This window comes from Panulirus ornatus, chromosome 33 (genome assembly GCF_036320965.1).
Source record: "Panulirus ornatus isolate Po-2019 chromosome 33, ASM3632096v1, whole genome shotgun sequence".
NCBI classification, from domain to species: domain Eukaryota; kingdom Metazoa; phylum Arthropoda; class Malacostraca; order Decapoda; family Palinuridae; genus Panulirus; species Panulirus ornatus.
The window spans coordinates 17,941,930-17,960,006 of NC_092256.1; the positions used below are offsets into that span (position 1 = coordinate 17,941,930).

At 36.9% G+C, this 18,077-nt stretch overlaps 1 protein-coding gene across 1 annotated transcript; it reads left to right on the plus strand.

The window, feature by feature from the left end:
* Positions 1-2,531: 2,531 nt before the first annotated feature.
* LOC139759524 (ankyrin repeat and SAM domain-containing protein 6-like) lies at positions 2,532-15,970 on the plus strand. Its single transcript, XM_071681734.1, has 11 exons — positions 2,532-2,551; positions 3,580-3,684; positions 4,008-4,235; positions 5,406-5,615; positions 6,281-6,469; positions 8,236-8,476; positions 9,025-9,160; positions 9,593-9,729; positions 11,963-12,107; positions 13,681-13,927; positions 14,554-15,970. Exons 2-11 carry the CDS (start codon positions 3,582-3,584, stop codon positions 15,036-15,038), a joined length of 2,121 nt encoding a protein of 706 aa, XP_071537835.1. The 5' UTR covers positions 2,532-2,551; positions 3,580-3,581; the 3' UTR covers positions 15,039-15,970.
* Positions 15,971-18,077: the final 2,107 nt, after the last annotated feature.

An 18,077-nucleotide genomic window follows, 5' to 3' on the forward strand; every position in this document is an offset into this window, starting at 1 on the left:
TTTAAACATTCAGGAATGGACGAGGGAATTATACTGGAGAAACATGTACTCCCAGTGGACGAAAAGGAGTTCAGTTTCATCCAGGAATTTCACCCTCGAAAGAAGTATCACTTCCCTGCTCCTGATGGTAGCGCAGGTGCACGGTGAAAGGGGTTCCTGGTAATATATGATTAAAGATTAATCACAAAGCATAAATTATAATCTCATGGATCAGTTCATCCAAACATTCGTAGTAAGAGTCAGGTGTATCTAAGGCGGAGTCGAGCAAGTGAGATGCACAACGCAGTTAGACGTGCGATAGGATGTTGGCATTATCTTCACGCCGTTCTAATCCCGTGTTGCGTCGTGCAAGAGCCTAGGATTGGTACGACCCCTGAGCACAGTGGTACGACCCGGCTTTCACCAGACCTGCTTAGAAGATCTGGTTAAATACCACGTCACCAAAGCCAAGAGTAGTACCATCGTTCTTAAGGGTTGTACCAAAATCGCCCTTTAAAGTTGTGCCAACGTGCTGTAAAGTCGTACCATCGAGAGGTCGTACCATCGCGCTCAAGAAGTTTAAGACAAAATTCTAAGGGAAGTTTTACAGGGTCAAACGCACATTGTCACTAATAAGGAGACGGAGATAATGTAAGGTAGTAGATCACCAGAGATACTGAGGATGGTTTGAGTGGTAGTCTTGCCATGATGGTTCTTTCAGAGAAAAAGAATCAAAATGAATGTTAGATATTTCATATCAATCCCTGGACCAGATTCCATGAGTAATGTAACTAAAGACTGAGAGATGTGCTTATGACTGACAAGAAGACAGAAGCAAGCACATGGACGCATACACACACAAGCAACCTGGCTAAGGCTGGGGGTTTGTGTATATAAACACATGGCAGTATATACATGGTACGTACATGCAAGTTTAAGATACGATACAGCAAGAGTGTAAAACTGTCTCCCCGTAACACGCAAATACTATCACACACAGACACACCAGGAATGTTCATTGTTAAAGATAATCGCGTGGATATGAAGGCTATCAAGAGAGTGGAATAATCTCCCAGACGAACAAAACAGGAATGCACTGGATGAGTTCTTGCACTGGGACGCTCAATAAGTGAAAGGCAGCCTGGGGACAGGGGAAGAGAGGTCTTGTCGGAGGAATCCTCTGCCCTCCTGAGATAGTGCGAGCAATAGACTCGATAAGGAATAGATGTGTAGACCTGTGTGATTTTACACAGAAATTATTTGGCACTCATATGCGAGGCTGGTAAAGGATCTGCCTAGCTTCATGCAGACATAATGGGTGGTGGTGGGAGTGCCGGCCACCTTCAGTGTATCGTAAACTACCTAATGAAATTCAAATGATTTTTTTATAAATTTCATGAGTCTAAGTAAGCACTTCACCGAGAGAAGGGTTCGTGGCTTGGGGACGGTGGGGGTATGTCTAGGGCACAATACAACGCAGGAGAGTGACAGGTGGGATGACAGATCGTGTCAGCATTATTGCGTTATCGATCTTTGTAAAAGTAACATGTGGTGTCCTGATGGGCTCAGTCCTGGGAACGCTACTCTTTCTTGATCTTCTCAAAACTGAAATCACACCTAAGTAAGTTTGCAGATGAGAGAAATAAGGAATAATCAGGATCATGATAACTTGCAACAGAGACTTGGTCTCCGGCAACTTCAAAAGTTTCTCAGTGCATCTCACTGTTGACGAGTCTTATAAATGAAGAGGAACTCGTCAACTAAGCAGAACAACATGACCTTGAGGAAGATGAGTGAAACAAATGCTAGGAATTACTTTTGTATTTGGAGTGTAGTGGGTGGGAGGAACAAGTTTAAAGTGGGGAGATGATGAACTCTGAGAATATAAGAAATCATTTGATAGTGTCTAACAGAGAAGGAAACAGAGGGATGGGATCTCACAAGTGCAGAGTATCCTACAAGTATACACAAATACGTAGTGAGAAACACACATAAGCTAGCACGTGCACGTACATAAGAATACACACGTATGCACATGCACACGTACACGAATAAATACAAGAAGTCACCCCTTGACACTTCAACAATGAACAGAATTGGCGGACATGCGGTAAAAAGCTTTGTAAACATTGGATGGGGCTGGCTTGTGTGAGTTGGGAGGCTGGGGCCACCCTGGGTGAGGTTGGACTGGGAGGCCTGGGCATCCTAGGCTGAGGCTGGGAGGCTGGACTGAGAGGCAGAGGCACGCCACCCTGGGTGAGTCTGGACGAGGAGGATCAGGGAGGAGCCACCTTGGATGATGGTGGTCTGGGAGGCTGGAAGGGGCCACCCTGAGTGAGGCTTGGCTGGGAGGTAGGGAAGGGGCCATTAATCACCGGGACCAGACGTGACAGTCAGGACGCCTGAGGTAAACACGGCCTGACCAGCTGGGTTACTGTTTATATGAGAGGCAACTGGTGTGTGTATGTGGGTGGCTGGCGAAGAAGAGGTGGAAGAATGGAGTAGAATTATTCGGGCCTAAGATGAATCCCGGTTGTGTTAGAAGTTTCAGTCCAAAATTGAAAAGATATTGGTAATGACAACACCCTGTTTTTCTTTTCTAATTTCAGATAAAGTTCACTTGATCTGAGTGTTTGTCTGTCAGCTTATGTCTCTTTAACAGCCAGGATTCGAACCCAGGCCCTTATATATATATATATATATATATATATATATATATATATATATATATATATATATATATATATATATATATATCCACACATTCCCTACATACCTCTCTCATTATACCCTACGATCTCCCATATACCCTTATCCAATTTCCCGTCTCATATTCGCCCTTTACCACCACCCTTTAAAGATCGAGGCATTACTATTTGAATCGACTACTGAGTTTTATGGTAAACATTGATCACAGTAATCAAAATATATGGCTTATATATATATAGTGTGTGTGTGTGTGTGTGTGTACTGTAAACTTTGTAGGTTGAAGAAAAAATTAGAACTGTAGTTCATTTTAATATATATTCTGTATCCCCTGGATCATTGTTTACAAACACTTCCATTCACGATGTTACAAAGGCAAGTTGCTTATGTTGTAAAGCTGACTGATAGTTATTTCTCAATGAATAACTGAAACTCAAGAAAGTGTGTAGATGGGAATGAATAATTAAACTCTCTATTAACCTAATGGCTATCATTTATTGTTCAACCTAGTAGACGTTACTGACATCAGTCATAATTTAGATGAGGGTGTACAGATTACATTTAGTATATGAACTGGATCACAAAAATGAGAATTTCTACGATTGATTTATGGCATAGATCTTGGTAATTGTTATGTTAGATTATATTTGATGTTATCTTGCAAAACCTGAAAGGGAGAACGTTGGAGATATGGGGTTAAACAAAAGAATGGTTATTTTGCCGAATTATTTGCAACGATTGTTTATTAATTAAAACATGGTGAAGATATTTTTGAAATGTCATGATAGTTGTAGATTTACATATCTGAATGATTTATGATCCAGTAAGATTATACAGTACAGTATATTTATTTTTGATGATCTTTTACTTAACTAGCCAAGCCTTCATTTTCAGTAATGACATACACAATCATGTTGATGGATGTAGATCCAGTTCAGGAACTCCATAGAGCTGCAGAGCAGGGAGACATCGAGCATGTTCAACAAGCACTTGATGCTGGTATGTTTATAATATGTCAGTAATTCAATAGTGAAATTATTAAAGTGCACCTAACCAGACATAGAACTTCACATTTAGTTGTGTCCTTTTATGATCAGTGACAGACATATTAGTAACTGTGAGTAATTTACTCAGTGTTAGTCCTCAGCTTTCCATGCTATTTATATCACTATTTATGATAGTTTTGGACTTTAAGAAATCCCTGTGGATGCTTAGTTGTGTTGCATTATCGGTCCTCCATGTGAAAATTAAATTTTATGATCACAATTTTTGCTCCTGAAATATCACTTTGTCTTTATTATTACCTTAATTGCATTTGACAGGCCTTGATGTTGACTCTCCGGACCATGACAACAACACAGCCCTTCACATTGCATGTGCTAATGACCATGAGTCCATTGTGGCATTCCTCTTATCTCAGAATGCTTATTGTGAAGCTGCAAATAATCTTGGGTGGACACCTCTGATGCAGGCAGCAAGACATGGCCACATGCATGTTGTCATGCTATTGGTGCAAGCTGGGGTATCTCTGGATACACGAAATAGATTAGGTGAGTTACTTGATATGATTTTTGTACTAATGGTATACATATAGCAAGGTCTTTTATGAGATCCATTTTGGGAAAGCTTTTTGTAGGTTGATCTTTTTGTTTACATCTGTACGTCAGTAATTTGCTAAGTGAGGTCTTCTCTTGGAGTCTGTTATGCTACTTCTTCCACAAAGAATGAGTGCTTTAATGCAAGAGATGTGCATTGGATAGAATGAATTAGATCAGTGCAGTATTGGGGTCAGTGATGTCAGCAGGCTGAACAGAGTAGATAAAGCTGTGAAGATGAATCATGGAGTGTACCGTGAGATTGACTGTGGATGATAGATTCTAGTATTGTTGCTTTATGCATGACAGCTAAAGATTACATATGGGCAAGTTAGATCATTGTTCATATTCCTGGTGCTGTAAGTAAGCAGAGGCAGTTAGATGTTAAAAAAAAAAAGGATTTACATGATAGCTGATATGTCACAGTTACTGTGTGGGTAAAACATTCAACTCCAGAACAAGAGGAATTAGGATCAAGATCCTCTTGCAACCATTCCAAAAGATACACTGCCAGTTCACTTGGTTATAAACTATACATTGTCCTGGAGACTTTGGAATCAAAGAGTATTGCAGATATGGATATCATTGGTGTCAAGTGCTGGGATGGTATTATGTGCATAAGAGAGGAAACTTGAATGGAGATGTAAGTCTCATTTGACAACTTAGTATCTGGGTACTAAAGAAGTGATGTGGTGTTAAAGAATATTCACATTGGCACACTGGACATAGATCAAGAATATGTAAGTGTTAGATGATGTGTTTTATGCACTTCATTCATTCCATGGAAAAAAACATTTGAAAGACTATAGAGACACTTCAGTAATTTTAGTTAGAAGATTGAATTAGAGCAGAATGGCTTAGAGATTATGTAAGTGATTTCAGAATGATATGTCTTTAAAAAGTAGAATACTCCATTAAGAATTAATAGTATTACTCATAACTAATTTTTTGTCAACATTTTTTTTTTACATCATTTGTGTGTAGGGATTAATTTTCATTAGAATTTTTGATTGGTGGATTAGACTGGTAGTAAGGAAAATATAAATGATAGATTATTCATATGCTTCAAATTTCTTTACAACTGTGGTATATGAAAGTCCTATGCCTTATGGGTTTTCTTGGCAGGAATGACAGCTCTAAAGCTAGCATCTGTGAGTGGTCACATGGGTACTATTCGTACATTAATAGATGCTGGGGCAAACTATGACCCCATTCCATCCATAACAACTTGCCAGATAACCCCACTCATGATTGCTGCACAACATGGGAATGATGCAGTGGTACGGCTTTATTTGGACAAGGGTGTCAATGCCAACAAGTCATTTCCAAAGATTGGTATGTATTTATATATTTCATTGAATGTATTATAACTTTTTTCCAAAGTAATATGATGCTTCCTATTTCACCTTCAAGTTTTGATGCCTCAGCAGCTGTTCTGGAAACATTAGATGGAGAAGTTGCACATAAGTTGGCTTTCATAGAAATAATCTTAATTTCTTAGTACACATCTTTTGTACTACCTGAAATGTGTTTTTGTTTTATTGGCATTTTTAGAGTAACTACTATCATTATGAAAAAAAGATGTGGAGTGGTCTGTGGTTCTTGATAGTGGATGATAGACTTTGCTTGTGGTATATTGTACATAATTATATATGGCAGCTGCATGATGAATTTGTGCCCATGAGGCAGTTTTTATTGCTCTTAATGTTGCCTCTTAAAGGCATGGAAGTTAATTAGATGTAGAAAAAATATATTTTATGTGTGAGACAAGTGTTGTACAAATCTGTTGCAGCATGGAAAGCCGTTCATGAGAAAGTCTAAAGTATGTCTTCAGAACAGATCAGTGCTTTCTTGTGATTAATGAAGTATACATATTTGCCATTTGTATAGCCTTATAGGGACATATTTTGGCACGTTTTGAACCAGTGAATGTATTAAGCAAGGAGAAAGTCACACATAGGACCAGGATAGATTTTCTGAGACTACAATGATATTTACAGGTATTACACCTCTGATGTGCAGTGCTGCTGGAGGCAACATGTCCACTGCTCAGATTCTACTAGATCGTGGTGCTGATCCCAATGCAGTTAGTGCCTGTGACCTCACTGCCTTGGATGTTGCAGCTGCATGCAATAGACCAGATATTGCTAGTTGTCTTCAGAAAAAAACCACAAGGCAAAAGAAAAAAGGTTGGTTTTGCAACATTCAAACATTAGGATAATTCTGTTATCTCGTGAGAACTCTGTGTAAGCACACTTGCTCATGAATTTTGCATGCTCATTTTCCCATTATCCAGATTAGGCAAACGTGGTTCAGTTTAGGCAAACTCATTCTGCATGTGACCTGCCATACTGCATGCAAAATTCATGACTCTTAAAGCCTTAACAAAGTTCTAGATTAGAGGTATTTGTTTCCTGTTTTAAATGTTTGCCAACTGAACCAATAGTTTTCGTATTCATATATAATCACATCATTTTTCCAGTACAGTATATTATTGAGAATATTACTTTCAGAGAAACTTACATGTTAACAAAGCTAGTGGTATCCTTTACTTTTTTGTACCCAATTTTTTTTTTTGCTTCTAAACCAGATGACACCAAGGAACAAATAATGGCCTCATTTGCCTACATCCACTTTCTGGCAGTCGTATGTAATGCACTGAAACCAGAGCCTGCTATCCTCAGCCAAACCTCAAAGGCTATTCCATGGTTTGCCTTAACAGCTTCATATGCTGTGGTTCTGCTTATTGATGGTATTTCAACCCCTCTATATACCACATCGATCCAGTTCATTCTTTTCCATGCACATCTCTCTCCCTCCAGAATAATTAGACCCCTAAACTCCAAAATCTCCTGTACTCCATCCCCCCTTCCCTGCTCTCTCCACTTCTAACTCGTAGGTCCTCTGAGGAAGTCTTTCCCTGCTCATCCTCTCCATATGGCCAAATCTTTTTAGCACACCCTGGTCAGTTCTCTCAGTCATAATGTCCTCACTACTGAACCTCACTCTGACAGTCATCTCTTACACAGTCTCTGCAAGCATTTCATTTCCTATTGGTCCATTCTCTCTATTTTTGTGCTTATGGCCCAAGACTCATATCTGAAAAATGCTGCACCTTCAAGCACATCCATCTTTGCATTATAGACACTGACTTCTCGTACGTTTAGTAATATAAACATTGAAAAATCATTATTTGATTTCCAAGTAGTTTTTGGATAGAAAATTTAGTAAAAGAATATGTACATAAAGAGAAGAGACAAGCTTATATCAGCAGAAGAAAGTAAGCTAAGGGAAGTTATAAGGATCTGAACAGCTGATTAAGGAATACATGAGGAGATTGAATTCATAAACTGCCTTCTTGTTTTCCCCCACCCTTACCAATGCCATGTAGTTTTTGGTAATCACTGTGTTGCATAATTACTTTTTGATCATTAAATATATGAGGCTAGACCATTATGATATCAGTTTCTTCCTCTCTTTTACTAAGCTTCAAAATATTACCTCTAATATCTTTCCTAAGAGCTACAAGTTGACCCTCTTAGAAATCAATACTTTCCATGTCCTCAAATAATCCAGGACTTCTCTTGTCCATTTTGTCCATGTTCATATTGAGGAGATCTGTCCATAACAGGAACCTCTGACTAAAAACAATAACAATAGATGAAAAGAACCTGCCACACCTTGCATGCCATGAAGATAAGATTGATGAAATTTTTGCTCCAAAATAAAGTCTGTGGTTCAGCTGTTGCCCTGAGGTCTTCAACTAGCAATGCTGGGAGAGATTATTCCTTCATTGCTTAGAAAATTTGCAGACTTCTTTTCTTGTACTTGTTTAAATTTAATAAGTTTTTATATAGAAAGGAATTCTGGTTGATTTTGTAAATATGAGAACCAGCAAAAGCACGTCTTTTAAGTTATAGTCATGCGTTGAAAATATAGCATCTCATAATTACAGGAGCACTGTGTGACATAATGGATGCATCATTCCGGGGTGATATCAAAGCAGTCCAGGAAATTCTTCTAACAGACCCAAGTCAGTGCCAAATTCCAACTGCAGATGGAGCAACACCTCTAATGGTTGCAGCAATGCTAGGCCACATACAGGTTTCTCAGATACTGCTGCAGTATGGGGCTCATATTGATGCCCAGGACCACAAAAATGGATGGACAGCTCTTATGCAAGCCATATATCACAGGTAAATGTCAGAAGATAGATGTAAAATAAGTCTGATTATGTGAAGAGTTAGGTCAGAGATGAAATCAAGGAATATGGTAAGGGATTAATAAGGAAGAAAGTCTACAAATAAGAATAAGAGAACACGAATAGCAATTCTGTTGTTTGCAAAAGGACTCTGAAGCTGTCATTCTAAAGTATATGAAAGAGCTCTTCTTTGGAATATTAGTAGAATCAGCCAGCCTACATGCAGCTCAGTTGATAATTAATTCTTGTGAATGGCATAAGAATATAACACTTCCAATTGTTTCACCGTGAAGCTTACTGTAGTTTTCCTTTTGTCTGTTTCCAAATGAGAAGGATTACCTTTGCTTGAGACCCAAACATAACATTGTTCAGCTCCAAGCTAGCCCCTCATGGTCATAGGATCAGCAGCAGTTTTGTCAAATTATAAGTGCAGAAGAGTACCCTTATGTTATTATATTGTATTTCTTAAGAGTAAGATTGTTGTGATACTTTCCAAGAACATGAGCTCCAAATGAAAAAGTAATATTCCTATCATCGCAACAGGCAAACTGACATGGCCAAATTTCTAATCCAGTGTGGAGCAGACATCACCAAAGTATCGCTCAGAGGCTACACAGCTTTTGATTTTGCAAGTGAAATGCTCAACATAGATGTTATGCAGATATTTGTTGAAGCTCAGGTAAGTGTTGACTGTGTGATCAGTATTTTTTCTCTCCAAAGTTACTGCAAACCATGTAACTCATTATTTAACTATGATTCAAACTTTTACTCAGGATGTCACTTGCTTTTCATTTTAGCCCATCATGCTCACAGAGCACAATCATTTTGCAATGTTGGCTATAGCACTCGACATGTTTTGATAAGCTTACAAAGTTACTTAACCATTTTTCTTGTAAGGAAGGTAGTTGCTTATTAACCAAAAACTAAAGATACCACCTAAAGTAAATACCATCTAGGCATAAAGCTTAGAGCATGGCCAGAGACATTAATGTTGTCTGTCAGATGGCTGTAATCAACTGTACTTCTTATGTGTCATGTGTGTATCACCTTACATGTACACTGTCCTTTGTTTCATTATGTGCTTCAAGTAATATGCAATTGTTTCCAACAGATGACATCATTGGGTATTGGTTCCCCCTCTCCAGCCCCCCAGCCGGGTTGGTCACAACGCTCAGGTACTTCTGCAGACCCTCCAGATAGTCACTCAAAACATGGCCTCAAACATTGGTGGAATAGAGTGTCAAACAGGTAGGTTTAGAGTAGACTGTTTCATGATGTAAATCTTTGTGCAATTATCCTGAATTTTAATCATCCATCTTTTTTTGTCTAGTAATATGGTATCTTCCAATTTTTTACAGTTTATTTTCTCCTATGTTGTGTGCAATTATTTCAAGAATTAGCCACATTTTTGTTGGTGAATTATGTTTGTGTATGGTCATTCTTGTATATGATACATTTTTGTCACTAAATTTCAATGGTATGCATTCCCTGTCTTGATGTTAAAAAGGATAATCAGTTTTTGCTATCTTAGGCTTAGAGCATCACATGAAGGGCTTTCTTTGGATATAGACAGCACACTGATTTAAGACCTTGCCACGCAAGGGAGTCGCTTGAGTACCATAAAATTTGTCATATATCTTTCATTCTCAGATAGGTTTCAAAAGGAAGGTGAACTCAATTTGGGTGATGGCCAAAACTGTTCACCAAATTTCAAGGATGTTTATCCTCATTTTCCCATTGATGTAGTCTCCATGAGATTTTGGTTTTTCCTTCCTAAAGAGAATTTTATGCTGTCATTCAGGTTCCTGTTTGTTCTGTTCTTGAGTCATTTAGGTTCTCATAATCATGAAAACAATTGTGACTTTTGTCACAAAGCAGTTATTTGCTTGTTTTCTTTGTAGATATACTGTATTTATTATAAACATTAATTATAGGACCTTTAAAAAATCTTGGTTCTCGCTTTCAAAGAAAATGTTATTTTCATTCTTCCTTGAGTGCTTGAGATCTTTAGAATCATAGAGACAGGTGTGCCTTATGTCACTTGGCTAATATTTGCAATTTTTCTTACTTAGATGATACACTAACCATGAACATTGATTAGGACTTGGAGAGAATCTTTGCATTGCATTTGATAGAAAATAGTACTATCATTCAGGTTCCTTGTCTTGTCTCTGCCTCCTTGAGCTTTCTAAAATCATGAAGCCAATCATGGCCTTTGTCACATAGCATGTATCTGCATTTTTTCTGTGAAGGTCTTTTAACTGTAAATATTCAGAAAGACAAAGTTGTTCAGGAAATCTTAAAAACCTTATTTAGCTCCAGTCCAGGAATTAGGGATTTTGGCAGCAGTTTTGAATTTTGCACACTTCACCCGAAGTGTTCTTCCCAACTGATAAGAATAAAGGAGATTAGCTGTCTGTCAACAAAGAATACAAATCCATTTCACTGTAGTTGGCATTAGATATTTGAATTAGATGACCTTTCCTTTACAATTGAGTATGCTAAAGATCCCACTTCTAATCCCAAAGGGATTAGCTGGTTCTGTCATAGCAATAACATGCCATTTTTGTGACTACTAGAACAGTATCTGATGTTATTCATCTCTGTGAATCCTCAAAGTCTCAGGGTTTAGCATTTCACAGATGCTTCTAGCCAAGCCAGGTGTGCATGTCTTCTTCAGTGCATGTATTTAGATTATTGGCATTGTTTTGTCTAGCAAAAAATGTTAGCTCAAGGAGGGAAAGTGATGAGCTATACATGAGGAATGAAAATACTTTTTTCCACTGTGGTGGTTGTATTAATGTTGTGGACGTATAAGAATGGTGGTCTAAAATTCCATGGAATTGGCGAACAAATCCTAGAAAGATTTTCCCGCTTAGCCTTCTTGTAATCCCAAATGGTATGTAATAAAGCTGGGACCAGACAGATAGATCTGATTGAACACATAGAAAAGACTGTACAGAAGCCAAAGGACCCAAGGAGAGGAAAATAAGATGTGTTAAAGAAATAGAATGTTTATTTGGTAAGAGACTGGGAACAATCCCTCTTTAATGAACATCAGTCAACTTGTCATTATCACAGTTATAGGATGTGTAGAAGAGATCAGGCAAAAGCCAAAGAATCCAAAGGAAAAAATACCAGATATAACTGATTAAAGATAGATTGATATCTGTCTTTAGAACACATCCAGCTATCTTGAGGGTGTTGTCACAGTTATTCATGACTTTCTTTTATCATTACATAAATTAGGTTTACTATCACTTCAGTGTTTGTTTTCTAGAAATTAATGAATTGAATGTGTGCTTAGATTTTTAAGCATATTATACCTTTTCAGATTTTGAATCTATAAGTGCCAGACATTTGAAACAAAGGTAAGATTCTTTTGGATTTTATTAATTTTTTCTTAGAACATTTTTTTGTTTTGTTTAGTCTTATCATTTACATGAGAAGAAATTCAGTAATACATTTTTATATATTACAGGTTCCACAAAGTAAAAGGAACGAAACCTCGAAGATCCATATCTCCCGAACCAAACAGACTTGGGGAAATTAGCTTAGTTCCTCCATTAGCACCCATACATTATGATCCCATTCTGCCTCAGGAGATACAATTGCCACCCATTATGGTAAATTTGTTGTTGCAAATACTGTTGAATATTGTATCTTAATATGACTATTCAAAGACTTTTAGTCTTTTGACCTCAATGAAGTAATGGCAGACAATGGCTTCTTCCTTTAAACTTGGCTTCATTGGACCATTGGTAAGTACACCCCAGTGCTAATGAGGATAAAAGTAATTGATATTAATGGCATCACAACTCAGTTGTTGAGACTCACAGAACCTGTTTAAAAAGGGCCAATCTATAAAGATATCAGCCCCATCACCATCCAGGTTTGGGCTACTTATACTTGGCCAGTTTTATTTACTAGACCATGAAACAGACAATGTGCTTACTACTCCCAGCACTGTCATCAGTCCTGTTAAGTAACAGTCAAGTAAATATTTGGCTTTCTAAGCTGCTTACAATGCTAATGCAAGCTCATGCTTAGGAAAGCTCTTGCATAGAATGTGCTGCATTGTATGAAAGTGCTTTGTGTCTTTTAGTTTGAAGGAAGTAATTTGAGTTGTAGATGCATTGCTCTGCAACCTTCATCTCCTGAATCACCAGGTTCTGTATGTGTGAAATTAAAATTTTCTAATTATGAGGGAAAGGAAGAGACAGAGAATACATTGTAACAATTCCTTTTGAACAAGCTTTTAACTCACATAGCTGGTGAATTTCAGCTCATTGTTGAAACTTTCAGGAAGGGTGACAGAAGCAGAAATGTAAATTTAAAAGTGTAACAGAGCCTCTTGTCCATTTTACGCACCAACTACATTACCTCAGTTTTGTGTTCATGGAATTGAGTGATTCTTAAGTAGTATTTTTTGTTTGAAACTTGATGCATATACTGTTATTAGTGACTCATAAGGTTATGTTTGAAAGCACGTAAATGGAATACTTGGTCTCCAGAAAACAAATCTGTATTTTTCAAGGTTCAGGATAGTCATTTGTAAGGACCTTTTGTCTCGCTGGAAGAGACACCTTAAATGGAGGGCATTATTCAAATATTGTTTAATGCTTGGATTCTTCATAATTGGCGCTTATAGAGTTATGACATTCATAGAGATGTTTGGCCCCCTGAGAATGATAACCTTTCAGAGTTGAAATAACCTAAGGATAGTTTTTATCCTTTTCTTGGCCTTATAGAACAGACATTTACACTAGTTCATGTTGCAATTCATCAGAGGATGTCAATCGATTTTTTTCTAAAAAGAAATAATTCCACCCTATTATGAGCTGAGGAAGCTGGTGGATGCTTCAGCAGTTCTTTCTAATCAAAGCCTAACCTTGATTTTGAAAAACAAGGCATATCCTCTCAAAATCTCATTGTTTTAGTTCTTCTCATCTTAATATTTATATTATTTTCTTGTAAATCCCCAGCCATTTTCCCTACAACCCTGTCAAAACATCCCATAACAATTTAACAAGTACAGGTGCCTTGCACTATGGCCTGAGCAGTTTCATTTGAATTTATTTTATGTCATCCATTTTTAGAAATAGATTGTTACCAAAAGATGCTGGAATAGCTTATTAGCTAACATTGATATAAAGATGCCAATGTAACGTAGCAGTAATTATGGAAACTTCTTTTAAGGATTTTGGAGCAGATAGCAGTCACGTAACTGAAACTATGAAAAGCATGGTCCCTCCACACATATCTCCAACTGGAGGCAAGCCAGGACTTGTGCCAAAAGCTATGCCTTCAGGTCGTAAGATCTTGCCAGGAAGTATGATTGAACCACCTCGTCATGCTACAAACTCAAGACTTTTAAAGTGGAGTATGGCAAGTGGAGGATCATCTCCAGGGTCATCATTATCTGGCCCCAGTCCCCAGTCCTCAGGTGAGTGTTGTAAAGAAACAAATGTATCACATATCTTTAACTGTTTACACTGCTGTTATGTACATTTGAAACAGTGATTCTCAATAAAGTCTATAAGGACCGGGATCACAACACAGTTATTTATGCTAACGCCTGCCTCACACACACTCCCATATTTAATGTTCTCACTCATAAATTTTATATCTTTTGGTGCATGCAAGACACAAATATTTATCTTTTGATGTTCAACCTGGTATTCAAAATTTTTCAGTAGATCTTTAAGAAACAGTTTGTTAGTTGCTCCTGAACCACTGGTTCTAGAACTTACTGAAATAATCAGTAACTGAAACATTTGATAAAGACTGCATATGACTGTGCTCCTAGTGTGGTTGTATGCAGTCAAGATATAGACAGTTATATGTAGATGTTTCAGTGATCAGGTAAATTTATTGATAGGTTAGTAAAATTTGATCTGTGAAATGTCTCAGTGTTTTTCATTGTTTTGGTATATGTATGATACAAGAAGATAATTCTTTATCGAAATACAAATGAAGATAAGTACTGATATGTAATTTTCTTTTTTTTTCTACACAGATATTCATGTAAGTTAACAATGCTATTAATGACTGAATCAAATACCCCACCAGGTGAAGCAAGAGGTCTTGGTTCTATATTGAAAGCCAGTATGCTAAAAGGTGCTGGGAACAGTGATGGTCACAGAGAGAAAAATCATGGGAAAAATAGTGGAGATAATGACATATTAGTGTCATCTCTGGACAGTGGTGGTTCAGGAGGTTCCTCACTTAAGACAGTAACTTCCTCTAAATCATCTAAGTCATCAAAGTCTTCACGATCTACTGCTACACTTGTACCTCATGTGAATGAGGAACCAGATGTTACTGCTGCTGCTTCTCACATCACATTAAGTCTGGGGTCTGGTCAGCTTTCTGAAGTACTGCAGAAATTAGCACTTAATCAGTACCTAGACTTGTTTGTTGAACAGGAAGTGGACTTGGATGCCTTTTTAGAGCTCTCAGATGCAGATTTACAAGACTTAGGAATAAGTACTGCATCAGCCAGAAGCAAGATTCTTGGGGCAATTGCTAGCTTGAAATTAAAGCTTCAGTCTTGAAGTATGTTGGAAGTATGGAAATGATAGCTTGAGATTATGAAGATGAAGAGGTTTCAGGTACCTGTTAATGTGAGACATGAAAGATTTGAATACATGTTATAGTTTATTGATATACATGATGAAACTGTTCTGTGATTTGTATTTTATACTGTAACACACAGGAATTTATTTTTAGGATAGGATTAAAAGATATAAAGCAACCTCTGATTATGAAATGACACATTTGTATGGAATTCTTTATATTTATATCTGTTTATGATAAGTTCATCAATGGAGACATTCAGGTTTACAACTTGAGATATTAGAGAAGCTCCACCATGATTAGTGTGTTATTGATACATAGGGGGATTATATATTAAGATATGAAGTATTTTAATCAGTTAAGTTGTCGCATCACTGGTTGTATTACTGGTTCAGTTTCTGTGATCTTATTTGTACTTTATAAAGCTTTGAATGTAGCATCTAGGAGTTTAGTATATTACAAAAGTAATTCAATTATTTTTATATGCTTCAATTATAGTTTTACTTTTGTACATCAAATTCATTTAGAATGAATCCCCAGCTAGCAAAGTAACTAGAGAAAACAGTTCATATGGTTTTAGTTTCTAAAGCGTACAATTCCTGATTGTATATTTTTAACACTTTGGGGGTTCCATTGGTGGGATTGGTTATCATCCACAAGATGAACCCAGGATGCAGCTGTTAGTGGTGACTGGCCAGTAAAAGTTTATAAATAATTATGATTTGTGATATGTTTAGTTGCTCATCATGTTTTTACATGTATTGTTCATAAATGATTTTTCTATAATGTTATATACTTCTTTTCTTTCACAACTGTTCATCATGTCCTGCTTTAACAAAGTAGCACCAGGAACAAATGGCTCCCTCCTTTATTCCTTGTTTTAGAAGTGACAATAAAGGAAGTGAAGATTTCCAGTCATGATCACTGTTCTTCTGCCTTCTATGTACACAGGAAATGGAAGGGTATTAGCCTTTCTCCCCTATCCCTAAAGAAAGAAAGATATTACATACGCTAATAATGAAAATACATACATGCAGTTTCTGGTCGTAGATTTTGTTCACATTTGTAAATCGTTTCCCTAGTGTACTGAGTGAAAAAAAAGACTGCAATTTGCACTTTCACTACAGTTATGAGAGTTGGTACAGTATGATTTTGTTAAAGATATTGTTTGTTCCTATACTTGTGATACAGTGAGTATGTTGGGTGCTATGATAGCAACATTAGAACATGGGTATAAGATTTTTATTTTTTTGATGATGTAATATGCGTCATCAGAACTTGAGCATATGCTATTTTGTATGACACTTACAAATTTATGTATCATAGGCACACCATTGCTAAGACTGCTATAGTTTGAACAATGAGGATAGAATACTTCAAGCAAACCACATCTTTAAATCACATTTACTGTTTTTAGGATATAACAATTCAGTTTTTTACTATATCTACATATCTGTTAAACTTGCACTAAAGATATGCTTAGAATTTAAAATTATATGTGCCATATATGTGAAAGCCCTTTTTCTTTGTTGAAACATAGAATTAAAGAACCAGAACAGGACAGAAAGTGAAACATTTGGCACATGCCTTTGACTCAACAACCAGCCTTGATGTTAATGTTAAGGCATTTATTCAAGATAAACTCCTCACCCAATTTTTTCATTAGCAGGTAAGAACAAGCATAAGCTTTTCAAGTGCTGTATGAATGAATAAGTTAAATGGTGACAGTATCATGTTTGAATAAAGTTCTGTTCTTGTTCTTTTGTAAACAGCTGTGTCCACCCCATGGACAGTGCTAAGAGCAGACATGCACCCTATAATGCCAAAATGGGAAGAACACCATGGTTCATCGAGAACTTTTCAATTATGCTTGGTGTTGCAGTTCTAGTTTCATCATTCATCATGGCAATATTTATTTTACTAAGGTAAGGATTCACAGTGCTCTGTGCAGCTCTTAGTGACCTGGTATTATCTATTATTATCTATGGCTTTGATTATCTATGGCTTATTAGTGTTATATCATTTTTCCTTTTCAGAATCAGGTTTATTATGTGACTTTCTTTTGCCATAAGGTGAAACTTTCTAGGAAATCATAGAGATTTGGTGTTGGAATCCACATTACCTCAGTAAGTCCTTTGGAGTCTGAAAAAGTTTTATATTTAGAAAAGGAAAAAAGAAATACAAAGTTCAGAATCCATTCCTCATAGTTCATGCTCAATACCTTCAAGAAAATGTTTAGATTTTTTCATGGGAGTTTAATGAATTTATCAGAGTACTGGGGTTAGATTCTAAGTTTTTTGCCTCCTTAACACATTTACATATTTCCAATGAAATATAAGAGAAATCCTGTCTCGGAAGTACTTTAACCCTTTCAACATGTGGAGGACCTATGTGTGTATGCAATTTCACCTCACATTTGAATAGAACCATGTTTTCTAGTGGCATATATAGATGTCACTGCAACTCTAATTAGCCACAAAAAATTTGTCAGACTTCTCAGCAACCCATCAGTTGCAATGGCAGGAAGGTAGTCTACATTGGCTCCACAAAAGTACTGAGGATTTATATATCCTCAAGCCTCTTAGTTACTGACAGAAAACCATAGTGGGAAGAGGTTGTGTGCTCCCTGAGCAGCCTCACCCTTCTAGGTCATTGGATACAAAATGGCTTCAAATGACTTTGTCACATCAAGATTTAAAAGCATAGAGTTACAACAAGGTTTAAATGTCTATGATGTTTTGGTTTTAAATGGCTGTCACTCTTTTTAAATGGCTCAAGATCTCTTTTTCTTTATATTTGAAATTCTATTGATATTACATGTTCTGGGGAGACATATTTTCCTCCTTGGTCCAGTTTGAAAAATTCATTAATAATTGGAGATGCCTTTTTTCCTCCTTAGCCCAGTTTGGAAGTTTTTAGTTATTGTCATATATGTAGCTTATTCTTGGAAGAGATATCCAGTCATACTTAATGATTAGGCTGTAGAGCTAACTCCTTCGATTACAAAGTTGAAATAT

Bases quoted from the DNA above. Each gene is read 5' to 3' on its own strand.
- LOC139759524 (XM_071681734.1), top strand. From the start codon at position 3,582: ATGACATACACAATCATGTTGATGGATGTAGATCCAGTTCAGGAACTC. The intron at 4,236-5,405 runs GTGAGTTACTTG...TTTTCTTGGCAG, and splicing joins GGATACACGAAATAGATTAG to GAATGACAGCTCTAAAGCTA. The intron at 12,108-13,680 runs GTAAATTTGTTG...ACTTCTTTTAAG, and splicing joins TACAATTGCCACCCATTATG to GATTTTGGAGCAGATAGCAG.